Below are 13,961 nucleotides of genomic sequence, written 5' to 3'. Positions count from 1 at the left end.
GCGCTACCTCTCGCGCCGCTCGTCCCGGCTCCGGCGGCTCCCGCGTTCGGCCCGGCTCCGTGGCGGGCTGGCCCGATGGCGCCTCAGCGGAGGGGCGCGCCCAAGGCGCCCGAAGGCAGCGGGACGGCCGAACGCAGGCGCCCGAGCAGGTACTGGCAGCCCGGGAGGGAGGGCGAGGGCTCGGCGGCGGCGGGCCAGGCCGTGGGCGTGGCCGGAGGGGCTGCCTGTGGGTGTGGTCTGTCCGTGGGGGCGTGGTCTGCCAGGTGTGGGCGTGGTCTTCAGCGGGAGGCGGGACTGCCCCGTGGGTATCTGTCCGAGAGTGGGCGTGGTCTGTCAAGACGGGGGCGGGGCTGTCGTGTGGGTGGGGCCAGCAGATTCCCGCCCCCACCGGCACGCTCAGTCACCCTGGCAGCCCTGGCTCAAAGCCGTGGGTGGCTTGGGCTGGGGGTCACGGGGTGGAAGGAGGGCTCCCCGCCCGAAACCTTCACTGACGCCCCTACCCCGTGTGTAGCGATGGCTCCAGGCCGGACTCCCCACATTCTCACCGTATTCTACCCCCCCACCCATTGATTGACAGGAGCTCTGACAATGGTTGGTGCAGGGCCAGGTCAGGGCAGTGAGCCACGGTGGCCGTGGCCTCTGGTCGGCTTGGTCTGCTGTTCAGCACCCACAGGTGCCGGTGGGGACCATGTGTGTTCTGTTCTCAGCATGAAGAGTGCCCGGGCGCCCCGGGAGGTGCGGAGGAGGTGGCCGAGAGCCGCCGCCCTGGGCGCTGGGGCCGCGCTCGCTGCGCTCCTGCTCTGGGGCAGCCTGGCGGGCGAGGACGGTGTCACCGAGGTCCTGGCTCACCGAGGCGAGGTCCTGCCCGGCCGGTTCATTGAGGTGCCCTGCTCCGAGGACTATAACAGTCACCGGAGATTTGAAGGTAGGTGGCGCCGCGGTGACCCAGGAAGGAGCGGGGCGGCACGTTCACGTGAAGTGCGGCGTGTTTAACGTGCGTGTCTTTGCTTCCGTGAGCCGGTGGGATGGGGCTGAAAGTGATGGGGTGGCCGGTGACCTTTCCCCTTCCCCAGCTCTGTTCCCACACCTGGGCTGGGAAGTGCAGGTGTCTGGGGCCCTGCACAGGGCAGGCCCGTTGGTCACCTGGGAGGACCTGGGAGGCCGCGGCCAGGGCTCCCCGCAGGCCCCCTCACCGGGGGTGGGTGCTGCCGGTGGAGGAGGAGGTTTGCCCGGAGGATGCACAGAGTTGGAGAGAGGACCGCGAACGGTGAAACCAGCAAAGGCACTGGCTGGACAGCGTCGCTGCAGAAAATAGGAACGAATGTCCCTCCCAGAGGCCCTTCTCTCACGTGGCGCCTGTCCCATCCGGGCACCCTCGGCTCTGAGCGGGCAGGAGGAGGGCGTGGCCGGCCGGCCGTCTGGTTCGGGCTGCGGGTTGTGTCCGCAGATGCCCAGAGGCCGAGAGCCGGCGGGTTCAGCACCCTGGAGAGAGCGCAGACCCCGGGCGGCGCGGTGGCCGAGCCCCTGAGACCCCGCGCCCTCGGGCCTCTGGCAGCTGTACTTCCCCGCACGTTCCCCTGCTCCGGGGACGCTGTCTCCGTGTGAAAAGCCGTCTCCTGGGCGGCCGGGTGTTTCAGGCAGAATTCAGTTGATCTCTTGTCCAGAGCAAGGCTTTGAACTTGAACCAAGAAATTGCCAGGTGCTTCCACCAGGGGGCGCTGTTGGGATGCACAGAGGGGATGTAACTGGAAGGAAGCGGGGAGGGCGGGGCTGGTTTTCATTCCTCTGAGCGGCCAGGGCAGGAGCGGGCCCTGTGGTTGGCCTTTCCCTCTGACGTCCCAGTGTTCAGGAAAATCTTTTTCAGAGGTTGGACTGAAGAAAACTTTCCTTCCCGCCCATTTAATAATTCATCATTACAAACAGCTGGAATGGGGGCGAGGGAGGAGGAATTCGTGTTTAATGGGGATGGGGTATCAAGTTTGGGAAGATGACAAAGTTCTGGGGATGGGTGGGGTGACGGCTGCACAGCATGCGAATGCGCTTGATGCCATTGAACCACCCACGTAAAAATGGTTAAAGCAGCAAGTTTTGTGACATGTATATTTTACCACAATAAAAAAACAGCGGGCGTGCATTTTAAAGCCTCTGGACAGCCCTTCGCCAGCCCTCTCCTCTCCCAGGTGAGAGAAGCGAGGAGGGGCTCGTCACGTGGGGGCCGCCTCCCACAAAGCCCCATCGTCCCCGGGAGGGCCTCCCACAGGCTTTGTCTTCAGGCTTTATTGTATCGGTGACCTCTCACCCGGCTCCTCTCTCTCCAGGCTGCTCCCCTATCAAGTGTGGCCGGGGCATCACCGACGCTGTCATCACCAGGGAGGAGGCCCGGCGGGTCCGCAGGTGGGGCGCATCCCCGAGCTTCTGTCCCGAGCCAGCGGGAATCTGGGGCTGGGGGGCGCGGAGGGGAGCAGAGAACTCCTACTCACAAGATGACTTAGAGAATTCATTAAAGTGTCTGAGTGCTCCCAAGACAGGGGTAGGCGTGTAGGGTCCAGGAAAGGCTGCTGCCCTCTGAAGCGGGCTTCCTCCCGGGAAAGCGGTTCTGACCCGTTCGGGTGGTCGGGTGGTCGGGTGGTCGGGTGGGGGAGCCGTCCCAGCAGCTCCGGGGCCCCCACGGGTGCCTGTCTGGAGGCTGGGTGTTCGCCCACAGCAGGTGGTCACCAGGTGCTGGTTCCACGTCCTCCCAAACTGGGTGGGATTAGCCCTCCGGCCACTAGCAGGGACTCGTGGGGCAGGAAGTCTTACTCAGAAGTAGGTGGGATTTCCTGGTTGAAATTTTAAAAACGGGATCTTAGAGCGTAGACTTTACGACGAGCTGTTCAGACACAGACTGTCTTTGGAAGCGAGCGGTGAGTGGGGCGGAGTCTGGCCCGTGGGCTGCGGTCGACATTGTTGGCATCGCCAGCCAGACGCCGAGCGAGTCCCGACGGGAGGTGCTCCGTCCCCGGTCCAGACGACACCGTGGGCTCTTCGGCGAGGGCACTGGCTTGGGGTTGGCCTTCCCCGCAGTTTCCCGGGCGCAGTTTCCTGGAAGCTCTTGCCCCTTCGTGGCCGCATGGTCCCGTCGGGCAGCAGGCCCACCACGGGGCCTCGCCTCCCCGACCTGGAGGTTCCAGAGGCTGCCCCCCGGCTGTGGAGACAGGACGGGGACCGCCTGGGAGTAGTTCAGCCGCTCCGCACGGCAGACTGCCATGGCGCCCACTTGTTCCCGAGCTGTGTTCTGTGTTGTCCACAGAAGATAAAACAGCCATTCACTCACTTAGCTTTGGAAGCTGAGTCCTGTGGTCTAACCACGTGCTTATGTCCTAGACATTAAACAGTCTGTCAGCGTTGCATTGACCATGGGGGGGCACTTGCCTAGATGTACGGCAGGTGAGACTATGAATAGGTGTGACTTAAAATGATCTCTCCCACAGCATAGCGGAGAAGGGGCTCTCCCTGGGAGGATCCGATGGAGGGGTGAGTTGTATGCGACTCCTGCTTCAGTTTTCTCTTTACTCCTTTTTTCAATGTATGTCGTTATTTATGTCAGAGAGAGGAAGGGAGAGGGAGAGAGAGAGACAGAAACATCGATGAGAGAGAAACATGGATCGGCTGCCTCTTGCATGCCCCCTACTGGGGATCGAGCCCACAATCCCGGCTCAGCGGTTGAGCGTCGATACGAACCAGGAGGTCATGTTTCGATTCCCGGTCGGGGCACAGGCCCGGGTTGTGGGCTCGATCCCCAGTGAGGGGTGTGCAGGAGGCAGCCGATCCATGATTCTCTCTCATCATTGATGTTTCTCTCTCCCTCTCCCTTCCTCTCTGAAATCAATAAAAAATATTTAAAAAAAAATAAGTTATGACCCAGCCCTGGCCAGTGTTGCTAAGTGGTTAGCGCGTCAGCCTGTTCACCGAAGGATCTCAGGTTCAATTCCTGGTCAAAAGCACATACCTGGGTTGCAGGTTCGATCCCCGGTCCTGGTCAAGGCATGTGCAGGAGACAGCTAATCGGTGTGTCTCTTTCACGTCGATGTTCCTCCCTCCCCTCCCTTCCCTTCCCTTCTCTAAGAGGAATCCATGGGGGGAATGTCCTCTGTGAGGATTAAAACAAAAACAGTACTGGCCCAGCCCTTCGCTCCTTGGCATTTGTCTAAGAGAATGAGCGTTGTCCCTGCAGGTGGACAGGAAACAGGGCCCGAAGGACAGGGTGCGTTTAAGGTCTTGGTGGTGATGGTGGTTGCGTGGGGGCATCCGGACGCCAAAACTCCTCGAACTTTAAACCGAAGCCGATCGCTGTGGGTCGGCTTTACATGAACAAAGCTCTGGCGGGGGGGGCGGGGCCTGTGCCTCGGCGCGGGGGGTCCCCGGTGCATCGGGCGCCGTCGGTGGCTGTTTCCAGAATTGGACCCGAGTCTGATCTTCGGGCTGCAGCGAACGGGACCGTGCGGCACACACTTGGGTCTAACTGTCTCCCGCCCTGGGTGCGCCGGCGAGGCTCCGTGGCTGCCGCCCTCACGCTCCGCTCTGCCGTCTCCTGCAGGCGTCCATCTTGGACTTGCACTCGGGCGCCCTGTCGGTGGGGAAGCACTTTGTGAACCTGTACAGGTGAGCGTCCGCGGCGGCGGCCCCCTCGGGCGACCTGCACCCGGGGTCTGAGCACTCCTCGGGGGGACACCAGGGAGGCTCGCAGCAGCGGCTTCGGGTCCTGGGTAAACCGTGACATTTGCCGCAGGGACATGGGCCGCAAGGACCGGAAGGCGTGGCCCTTCTCCGAGGGCAGCATCCTTGGTCTCAAGCTTCAGGGGCCCGTCTAGCATCGGGGCTTCTCGGGGAGCAGGGACCTGCTCAGGGCTCGGGCCCGGGGCCGCGGGAGAGCGGGAGAGGTGAGGCCGGCTCCCCGTGAGCCCTGTGAGCCTCCGTGGGGCCTGAGGGATTCTGGCCGCTCCCGGGGCCAGGAGAAGCCCAGACTCCCGCAGCCCCGGGACCGGCACCCTCGTGGCTCGGCAGTGCTGGCCCCTCCCTGCCCTGCATCCCGCAGGCATCGCTGTAGAAACAGACCCAACCTGCAGGACGGCAGCTCCCAGGGGCCGAGGGCTTCCCGCGGGAAGACGGACCCTGACGGGAGTGAACGCTCCTCACTCCCTCAGGTACTTCGGGGACAACGCAGAGAACATCTTCTCCCAAGAGGACTTCCGGGTGTACCGGTGAGGAGCGGCCGGGCCGGTGTGGGCGGGAGCGGCCGGCTGCGAGGGGGAGGGCGGAGCACCCTGGCCCTGGAGCTGAGCTAGCTGGCGTGTCGGTTGGTACGTGGCACAGGGCCGCACCGCCTCTGTGGGTCCTGCCAGATGGTCTCGACCACCCATGACCCGTTAGGGCCCCGGCCAGGAAGCCGCGGCCAGTGCGGGGCGGGTCACCACGCCAGGCAGGCCCTCGGCGCTCGTCACGCCCACAAGCCCCTCTCCGGTCGGTCCTGCAAGAGCTGGAGAGAGAACATTGATGTCAGAGGGAGACATCGATCGGCTGCCTCCTGCACACCCCACACGGGTCGAGCCCGGGACCTGGGCCTGTGCCCTGACCGGGGATCGAACCGAGACCTCCTGGTTCCTGGGTCGCCACTCACCCACGGAGCCACGCCGGCAGGCTAACTCCGTGCTCTCGCTGAGACGAGCGTGGGGGGTCCCTGTGCAGTCAGGGCCCTGCCAGGTGGGAGTGTCCTTAGCTGGTGGCACACATGGCGGGCCGGCCCGTGGCTTGGAAATGTCAGAGCGATGGGCGCACTGTCCTGCTCAAGCCGTCCCACTCGGGATGTCATTTTAGGGCCTGGCACGGGGCTGCAGGCGTGCGGCCTGGACCCCAGCCCCTGGACATGCAGGGAGGGGCCCGTGTCTCCGGTAGCCCAGCCCCTGGCCGTGCATGGCTCACCCACAGTCCAGGCCTCCACGCTGCTCGGGAACCTGTGGGCGTGGGCAGGGCCGCTCACCTCCTGCCGCTGCCCGTCTGTCCCCTGGCACTGCCCAGCCAGCCGATGCCATGTCGCTCCTCCGAGGGGCTGGTCCTCAGGGCCCTGGTCTCGCACACGATGCCCTGTGACACGTGTGTGGGGTGTCGTGTGCATGGGCACGGGGCACCGTGGGAATGCTTCCCTCCGAGGCCACCGGCTCCGCTGACCGTGTCCTCCCACAGGGACGTGCGGCAGAAGGTCCAGCTCGCCATCGCCCAGGCCTTCGGCATCAGCGCGTCCTCGCTGTACCTGACGAAGCCCACCTTCTTCTCCCGCATCAACAGCACGGAGGCCCGGACGGCCCATGACGAGTACTGGCACGCACACGTGGACAAGGTGGGCCTCCGTGTGGCTGGCGGGGGGCACGCACCACACGCTTGTCCACGGCCATCCCAGCTCCGCTCTGCCTGGGCGTCCCAGCATGTTCTCTGTGGGATGCATGTTACCACGTTCTTGTTGTTTTTGTGTGTGTTTTTATGTATTTTTTAATTGGTTTTAGAGAAGAAGGGAGAGGGAGAGAGAGAAACACCAATGATGAGAGAGAATCATGAATCTGCTGCCTCCTGCACGCCCCCGCACTGTGGATGGAGCCTGCAACCCTGGGCCTGTGCCCTGACCGGGGAATCAAACCGTGACCTCCTGGTTCATAGGTCGATGCTCAGCCCCTGAGCCACGCCGGCCGGGCCTCCATGTTCTTTAAAAAGCTGGGGTTGCCCCTCCCCCGAGGAAAGCACAGGAGCTCTTTTTGCCGCCCTCGCCCTGCGCGTCACGCGTTGGCTGTGGGTCCCGCACCTGCTACTCCCCAGGAGCACGGACCCGGCCTTGACTGTGCGGGACCCCAGGCAGGGCCAGACTCGGGTGCAAGGAAAGCGCCCCGAGACGGAGGCGGCGGGAGTGCTGGTGCCTGACGCCCCCGCTCGGCTCAGCGATGCCGCTCCCCTCCGCCCGCAGGTGACCTACGGCTCCTTCGACTACACCTCGCTGCTGTACCTCTCCGACTACCTGGACGACTTCGGCGGGGGCCGGTTCGTGTTCATGGAGGAGGGCGCCAACAGGACGGTGGAGCCCAGAGCAGGTGGGACGTGCAGGCGGCCCTGGGTGGGGGGTTTCGGGGGCGGGCGCTGCGTTTATGGAGCGCCTGCTGTGTGCCCAGCTCTGCCTGGATCTGTGCCCGCTGGGCTGAGAGCCCGGGGGACCCATCTGTCAGAGGGTAAGGCACCCTGTCCTCGGTCTCTGCTGTCCCGGCCAAGAGGCTCCCACGCCTGCCCGGCCCCATGCGCCCGGCCCCCCTGCACCTGCACCGGGCACCTGCCCTGTGCCCCGCCCGACCCTCCCCAGAGGGACCCTCCCCAGCAGATCACAATGTCAGGGAGACTGAGCTCGGGGCCCTGCTGCCCCCCTAGTGGGGCACGGCGCTGCCATCCACCTTGCCTTAAGCACACGGCTCATCCCCTCCCTCTGGGGCCTGTGGGAAGGAAAGCCAGGTCCTGGGGGAGCGTGTGGTGCCCCCTGGGACTCCCGGAGGGCGTTTTAGCCCAATAAATGCTTGAGTAGAACTTCTGTCACGTGAAGGCCCCACTGTAAGTCACAGTGTATCACAGACTCCCAGCGTGGCCCCAGGGCACACACATACCTGCCACAACATGTCCTGGTGCCCGGACCACAGGCCTGCGGTGCCTCGCCCTGCCCCGAGGGCCCGCCCACCGTTCCCTCAGACACTACGGGTTCCCTTCCTCTCGCCCTGCTCCCACATCGGCAGTCCGTGGGCAGGCAGTCCGTGGGCAGGCAGTCCCGTGGGCAGGCAGTCCGTGAGCAGGCAGTCCGTGGGCAGGCAGTCCGTGGGCAGGCAGTCCCGTGGGCAGGCAGTCCGTGGGCAGGGAGTCCGTGGGCAGGGAGTCCGTGGGCAGGCAGTCCCGTGGGCAGGGAGTCCCGTGGGCAGGCAGTCCGTGGGCAGGGAGTCCGTGGGCAGGCAGTCCGTGGGCAGGCAGTCCGTGGGCAGGGAGTCCGTGGGCAGGCAGTCCGTGGGCAGGCAGTCCCGTGGGCAGGCAGTCCCGTGGGCAGGCAGTCCGTGGGCAGGCAGTCCCGTGGGCAGGCAGTCCGTGGGCAGGCAGTCCGTGGGCAGGCAGTCCCGTGGGCAGGCAGTCCGTGGGCAGGCAGTCCCGTGGGCAGGCAGTCCGGGGTTGCTGTGGGCTGCACCCCGCCGCCGGGGTCCTGGTGCCGGTTTGGTAGGATGCAGGTTGCAGGGGCCACACGTGGCCGGGTCACGTCTCTCTCCTCCTCAGGCCGCGTGTCCTTCTTCACCTCGGGGTCTGAGAACCTGCACCGTGTGGAGAGGGTGCGCTGGGGCACCCGCTACGCCGTCACCATCGCCTTCACCTGCAACCCCGACCACAGCATCGCTGACCCAGCCTTCACGTAGCGCAGCCCCACGGCGTCCTCGGCTGAGTCCCCCCTCCCCTCTCGCCCTCCCCTCTCGCCCTCCCGGGAACAGGTGCCTTGCCATCAGCTGCATGTGACTGGCTAACGTCTCGGTTGTTTCCCCGGCGAGTAGGTGAAGGGAGCCAGCCTTCTCCCAGGCCTGTGTCCGCCCCCTCAGGATGGCTCCCCGCACCCAGGTCGGAGTCCCGTCGCCCGGACGATGCCCTATGGGGCCAGAGCTCCCTCGGGAAGGTCCCAGGGAGCAGGGCCGGGGGCAGGCTGGGGCCCAGGACCTGAGACACCAGCCGGGCAGTCCCGTGAGGACGCCTCTCCCCGAACCCAGCCCCATAGCCCCGGGCGGGCGTCCACGCCGGGCAGGCCTTGGGGGCAGCAGGTTCTCTCCCGGAACCGAAGGAACAGCCGGGGACAGCGGTGAGTCCTGCAGCACAAAGAGCAGCTGGGGGCCGAGCTGGGAAACTAACCCTCCTGGTCCAACCCCAGCTCAGGGCTTCCAGACCAACCCTGCGCTTCTCACCTTGAACTTGAGTTTCCAGAAAAGAAGGTGTAGGGCCCACCCCTCTGTGTGGCCCCCATTTTCCCCCAGGAAGGGGCCCTGCACGGCAGGGTGGGCTCCGAGACCGTGGCTTCCTCCCCAGGAAAAAGTGGGCCCCCTGTTCGCATATGCCGCCCCCCTGGGTCCCCAACCCTCAACACTGCCCCCGCTGCCCACCGCACACAGCAGAGACCGCCATTACCTGGGGGGCTGTCAGGACTTGTGGGGTGAGGACATGGCCGTGAGGTGAGGATGGAGTGTTGGGAGGCCCAGGGCAGAAACCGAGGTGCCCCCTCCCCGCTCAGGCCCAGGCCCGGTCCTGACGGCCTGGGAGCCTCCTGGCACGGGGCCACGCCCGGCGCCTCCGTGTTCCTCCGTGTTCCACGCGGACACATAGCTTTGGGGTGAGACACAGGCTCTGGACTTTCGATCACACTCGGGTGCCTGCGCCACGGGGCACAGGGCCGCCTGCCCACTGAGCTGGGGTGCTCCCAGCCTGACCTCGTCCTGCGGCGCCCTGCGGCCTGGGCGGCCCCTCGAGTCTGAGACCCGGCCTCGGCTCTGGAGCAGGAATGCGAGAACTTAGTGACGGAGACCAGGGGCGAGCCCTCCGAGGGGGCACCTTGGGGACCAGGGGATGCGTGTGTGGGGAGTGCAGCGAGGGGGAGGGGCTGGACGGGGTCCCCGAGCTGAGTGCTCACCACCCCACCCACCGGTGGTCTCCAGCTGTCGGTGGGAAAGGTGGCCTTAGGGTCACCCCGGGCCCTCTGGGGCTGCCCCTCCCAGGAGAACCGGCCCCACCCCCGCACGGCTGGGCCTTGGCGGCCTGGGAAGGCGGCTCCCGGAGCTGCTGGTGGGGGGCCGGCCACCGGGCGTCCTGCGCAGCATCATCCGTCTGGAATTCAGTGGAAACCGCTGCCCTGTGCATGGCCCTGGGTCCCTGATTCCAGGGAGGATGGTTTGTGGGTGTAGGGGCCCCCGGCTAGACTCTGGCCACCTGTCTCCCCACCACGGGATGGGCTCCCCGCTTCTCCTGCAGGCCTGACAGCCAGGCTGGGCTCCTGAGCATCCAGGGAGAGAGGACCCAGCACCCTGCACCGGGGGTGGCCCCGCAGGTGAGCCAGGTCAGAACTGGGCGTGACGGGCGTGAGGAGGCCAGGTCTCTGCACACCAGCTGGGTGCCCGGGCAGCCCATCTCTGCCCAGGGTCACTGTCACTGCCCTGGCTCTGCCATCACCTGTGCCAGCTGCAGCCTCCCCCCCAAGGGCCCCGTGAGGTGAGGTCAGCCCGGAGCAGAGCTCCCAGGCAGGTAAACAACCATGTCCACCGGTTGTAGGTGCAACTCCCCGGAGTGAGTCCCGGAGAGGAGGAGGGAAGGGAACGTGGAGTGTGTGTCTGTGGATGGATGACTGATGGGTGCAGGGTGCGGGAGCCCAGCCTCTGGGCTTGGTGTCTGCTCCAAGCAGCAACTGGGGCTCCCCTGCCCTCCCGCTGGGCCCCTGAAGGGGGCGGTGGGACCCAGGCGCTGGGCTGGGCCGTGGCCGATCCACACACACACACCCCGCCTGGCAGTGATCAGCTGCCAACCCAGAGACCGACTGCCTTTGGGGCAGGAATGTGCCTGCACCTGGTAAACCCATCACCCGCCACCAGACTGCCGTCCTGGCGCCTGCCTGCTGCCACCGCCAGGGAGCCACCCCTCTGTCTGGGCTGTGAATTCCTGCTTCTGGCTGGGCTCTTCCCCCCTCCCTCCTCTCCCTCCCCCTTCCCCTCCCCTGCCGGGAAGGCAAGGCAGTGGGTGGGTCCCTGGCTGAGGGACTCTGTCCACACATTCATCCTTGTATTCGTCCTCCCGCCAGGTGCAGGCCCTGCACTGTCCTGCTCACAGGCCCCAGCACCATTGGGAGGGCTGAGGACGGGGACACGGACTGGGGGTGGGTGGGGAGTGCTCCAGGCCTGGCACCCGGCCCCTCTCCTGATGCCGCTGAGCACCCAGTCCCAGCCAGTCCCGTCCGGGCCTCTGGTCCAGCAGAGCTCCAGCCCCGCCCCGCGAAGCCGCCCCCACTAGCCCAGCCTCACGGGAGCCGTGGACCAGAGAGCATTAGCGAAACACTCGTCTGAGTGGTCAGCGTCTGGTCTCCAAGGGCTCCCAGGGCCTCGCAGTCTCGCTCCTGATTGGCTCGTGTCCACCTGGAGGTCGCAGGTGGCAGACCATCCGCCTGCCGTTTGCCAATATCCTTAGTCTACCCCATGGCCAGTCCTCCGGCGACGCCTCTGTAACTCTCAGAACACAGCCCTCCGCCTGGTGGCCACGTCGTAATCCACCGAGCAGGTCACAGGTCACGGGGCCTCTGACTCCTGAACTGACGCTGAGACCAGCACCCCCCTCAGACCTGTCGCCACGTCGGGCTGCAGGGCAGACTCCCGGCAGTGGGGGCGCTGGCCCCGCATCAGACCCCGACCTGCCTTCGACGCAACGCCCATGCCGGGCCGGGGGCCGTCCTGTCTGCCTCCCGGTGTCTTGTTCTGCGTTGGGACTTTAAGTGACTTGTGTGACCGCCCGTATCGATCTTTTCCTCGAGGGTCTGGGCTCTGGGTCTCGCTTTCCCAGCCTTGCCAGGCCCCGTTAGAAAGATAGTCACGGACGTGACGACTCACACGTACACGATGCCACACGCTCCCTGGTGGAAGGCGCCTCGTCCTGAGCCCAATGGTCTCCCCGAGCCCAGCTGCCCGCAAGGGTGACCACAGCCTCAGAGGACGTCACGCTGACCCCTGCTCCTGGCCGCGGGCCTCGCTGCCTCTCTGGGTGACCTGCACTCGGGCAGGGACGGACAGACACCCTCCCTCCACGATGGCCCGTGCAGGCGGGTGGGTCTACACGCCCCGGGGGAATAAACATTGGAGACTGTCCGGAAACTTCTAAGACGCGGCACACACAGCCCGGGCGCCCCGGCGGCGGGCAGCAGGGAGGGCCTGGGCTGCGGTCAGGGGCTCCATGAGCACTGGGCGCCCGCGGCCGGGGCTGAGCCTGGCTCGGGTTTTGCTTCTTCATCCGCAGGTCTGGGTGTTGGTGGGTGACCTTTAAGTGCCGAGAGAACTCACCCATCACCCGGCTCCCTCGGCCTCCGTGTGCTCCTCTGTCAGACGGCAGGCAGCCCTCCCGTCCCCGCTGCTGACCAACTGCCCTGGAGTCAGGGCTGACGCAGATGGAGCGTCCCCTCCCCCGACCTCCGTCCCCACACTCTCCACTGGCCCCTCTGCCCAGGAATGGGGGGGCCCTGGTCAGTGCCTTCCAGGGACGGGGACTGGCCAAAGGGTTCGATGGTCCAAGAACCAAGGTGGGCCAGAGTGACCGGACTCGCTCTTGGGGCCCTGCTGGCTGCCCTCCCATAGGCGTCCTCAGGGGGGACAGCCCAGGTCCCGGGACAGAGCTGGGGTGGCCGCTCTTCAAGGACCCTTCCCCAGAGGAAGGTGGGGTGCAGCCGGTGCTCCCCTCCCCCAGCCCGCGGCGGGCACTGTGCTGGCACCACCCGGGCAAGGCCCGCAGCCCAGCCTTGCGGGCGTGACTGAGCGTCGCTGTCACAGGCCGTCGCTGACCCAGTGTACAGGGAACGGCTGCTCTTTATTCTAAAAGCGCTTGTGCCCGCGGGAGGGCGGGGCCTGGAACATCAGGGGCAGAGGAAGGGGCTGTCGGCAGGGCTGGGGGCTGCGAGGGGCTATGGCCGCCCCACCCCCACCTGGAGCTCAGGTGCAGACCCCCCAGGGGCCTCCTGGGAGGCGGTGGGGGGCCCGGGCGGCGCCGGCGGAAGTCCCGGTAGTTCCTGGTGAGCAGCGTGTAGAGGAACGGGTTGAGGCAGCTGTTGCCGTAGGTGAGGCAGGTGGTCAGGTAGTTGAGGAGGCGCGCGCCGCGGGCCGGGAGCGGCGGGGCCCCGCGGTACTGCGCCAGCAGCTGCCACACCCAGAAGGGCAGGAAGCAGGCCCAGAAGAGCAGCACGATGCCCAGGACGAGGCGCAGCACCCGGGGGGCGGGCAGCCGCCGCGTCCGCGGGAAGGGGGCCCGCTGCGCCCGCCGGTAGGCCCGGGCCAGGCGCGCGTAGAGCAGCCCGATGGCCAGGCCGGGGCCCACCATGCTGGTGCCGAAGAGCAGCGTCAGGTAGGCGCGGTGCGTGCGCGGGCCCCAGGCCGGCAGGCAGACGCCCTTGCCGCCCTTGGGCACCAGCCGCACGGCCAGGACCATGGGCAGCGCCAGCAGCAGCGCCAGCAGCCACGCGCCCAGCGCCAGGGCCTTGCGGTAGCGCCCGGGCCGCCGCGCCGCGTCCAGCGGCCGCAGCACCGCGGCGCAGCGCTCGCCGCTCAGGAGGACCAGCGTGAAGCTGCTGGCGTGCATGGTCAGCAGGTCCAGGCTGAGCAGCACGCGGCAGCCCGCGTCCCCGAAGTGCCACTCCCGGGAGACGTAGGTGGCCACGACGAAGGGGACGCTGAGCAGGTAGAGCAGGTCGGCCAGCGCCAGGCTGACCACGTACGCGCGCAGGGAGGCCGAGGCGCGCGGGAAGCGGCCCAGGACCACCAGGATGTACACGTTGCCCGCCACGCCCACCGCGCCCATGGCCAGGAGCACCACCCCCAGGGCGCCCGAGGCCACCTGGTCCTCCAGGGAGCTGGGCCCCACGGGGCTGGCCCACGAGCCGTTCAGGGACGCGTTGAGGCTGCCGGGTGGCTCGGCCGTGGGACCGCCCCTCGCAGCCATGATGGGGAACCTGCTCGTGGGCTCAGGGCTCAGCGCCATCCCTGCAGCGAGGTCATCTGTGGGCGACGAGCTTGCCCTGCAGGAAAAGGTACCATTAAAGGTGCAGATCAGCCCGGCCAGCGCGGGTCAGCGGTTGAACCAGGAGGTCACGGCAGGCACAGCCCCGGGTTGCGGGCTCGATCCCCAGTGTGAGGTGTGCAGGA

The 13,961-nt window shown here is 66.7% G+C and overlaps 2 protein-coding genes across 2 annotated transcripts; one reads left to right on the top strand and one right to left on the bottom strand.

Moving 5' to 3' along the window:
* The first annotated feature begins 75 nt into the window (after positions 1–75).
* On the top strand, positions 76–9,630 carry OGFOD3 (2-oxoglutarate and iron dependent oxygenase domain containing 3). Its single transcript, XM_054708985.1, has 9 exons — positions 76–149; positions 708–925; positions 2,319–2,394; positions 3,471–3,513; positions 4,577–4,641; positions 5,184–5,240; positions 6,220–6,373; positions 6,989–7,112; positions 8,320–9,630. Exons 1-9 carry the CDS (start codon positions 76–78, stop codon positions 8,454–8,456), a joined length of 948 nt encoding a protein of 315 aa, XP_054564960.1. The 3' UTR covers positions 8,457–9,630.
* A 1,453-nt stretch (positions 9,631–11,083) lies between these two features.
* UTS2R (urotensin 2 receptor) lies at positions 11,084–13,797 on the bottom strand. The gene is made up of 2 exons (XM_008155113.2): positions 12,749–13,797; positions 11,084–11,198 (listed from the first exon to the last, which is right to left on the bottom strand). The coding sequence occupies exons 1-2, from the start codon at positions 13,795–13,797 to the stop codon at positions 11,084–11,086; spliced, it is 1,164 nt and encodes a 387-aa protein (XP_008153335.2).
* Positions 13,798–13,961: the final 164 nt, after the last annotated feature.

Source organism: Eptesicus fuscus, chromosome 20 (genome assembly GCF_027574615.1).
Source record: "Eptesicus fuscus isolate TK198812 chromosome 20, DD_ASM_mEF_20220401, whole genome shotgun sequence".
Taxonomy (NCBI): Eukaryota; Metazoa; Chordata; class Mammalia; order Chiroptera; family Vespertilionidae; genus Eptesicus; species Eptesicus fuscus.
The sequence above is the reverse complement of the archived record's forward strand: the minus strand, read 5'-3'. Positions and strand labels throughout refer to the sequence as shown.

What these genes read in the sequence shown, in the direction of transcription:
- UTS2R (XM_008155113.2), bottom strand. Translation starts at nt 13,797, where the DNA reads ATGGCGCTGAGCCCTGAGCCCACGAGCAGGTTCCCCATCATGGCTGCG. An exon ending in GGTCTGCACCTGAGCTCCAG is followed by an intron (nt 11,199 to 12,748) that starts GTGGGGGTGGGG and finishes TGCGACCTCCAG; the next exon opens with GTGGACACGAGCCAATCAGG.
- OGFOD3 (XM_054708985.1), top strand. Translation starts at nt 76, where the DNA reads ATGGCGCCTCAGCGGAGGGGCGCGCCCAAGGCGCCCGAAGGCAGCGGG. An exon ending in GAGGACTTCCGGGTGTACCG is followed by an intron (nt 5,241 to 6,219) that starts GTGAGGAGCGGC and finishes GTCCTCCCACAG; the next exon opens with GGACGTGCGGCAGAAGGTCC. An exon ending in GGCACGCACACGTGGACAAG is followed by an intron (nt 6,374 to 6,988) that starts GTGGGCCTCCGT and finishes CTCCGCCCGCAG; the next exon opens with GTGACCTACGGCTCCTTCGA.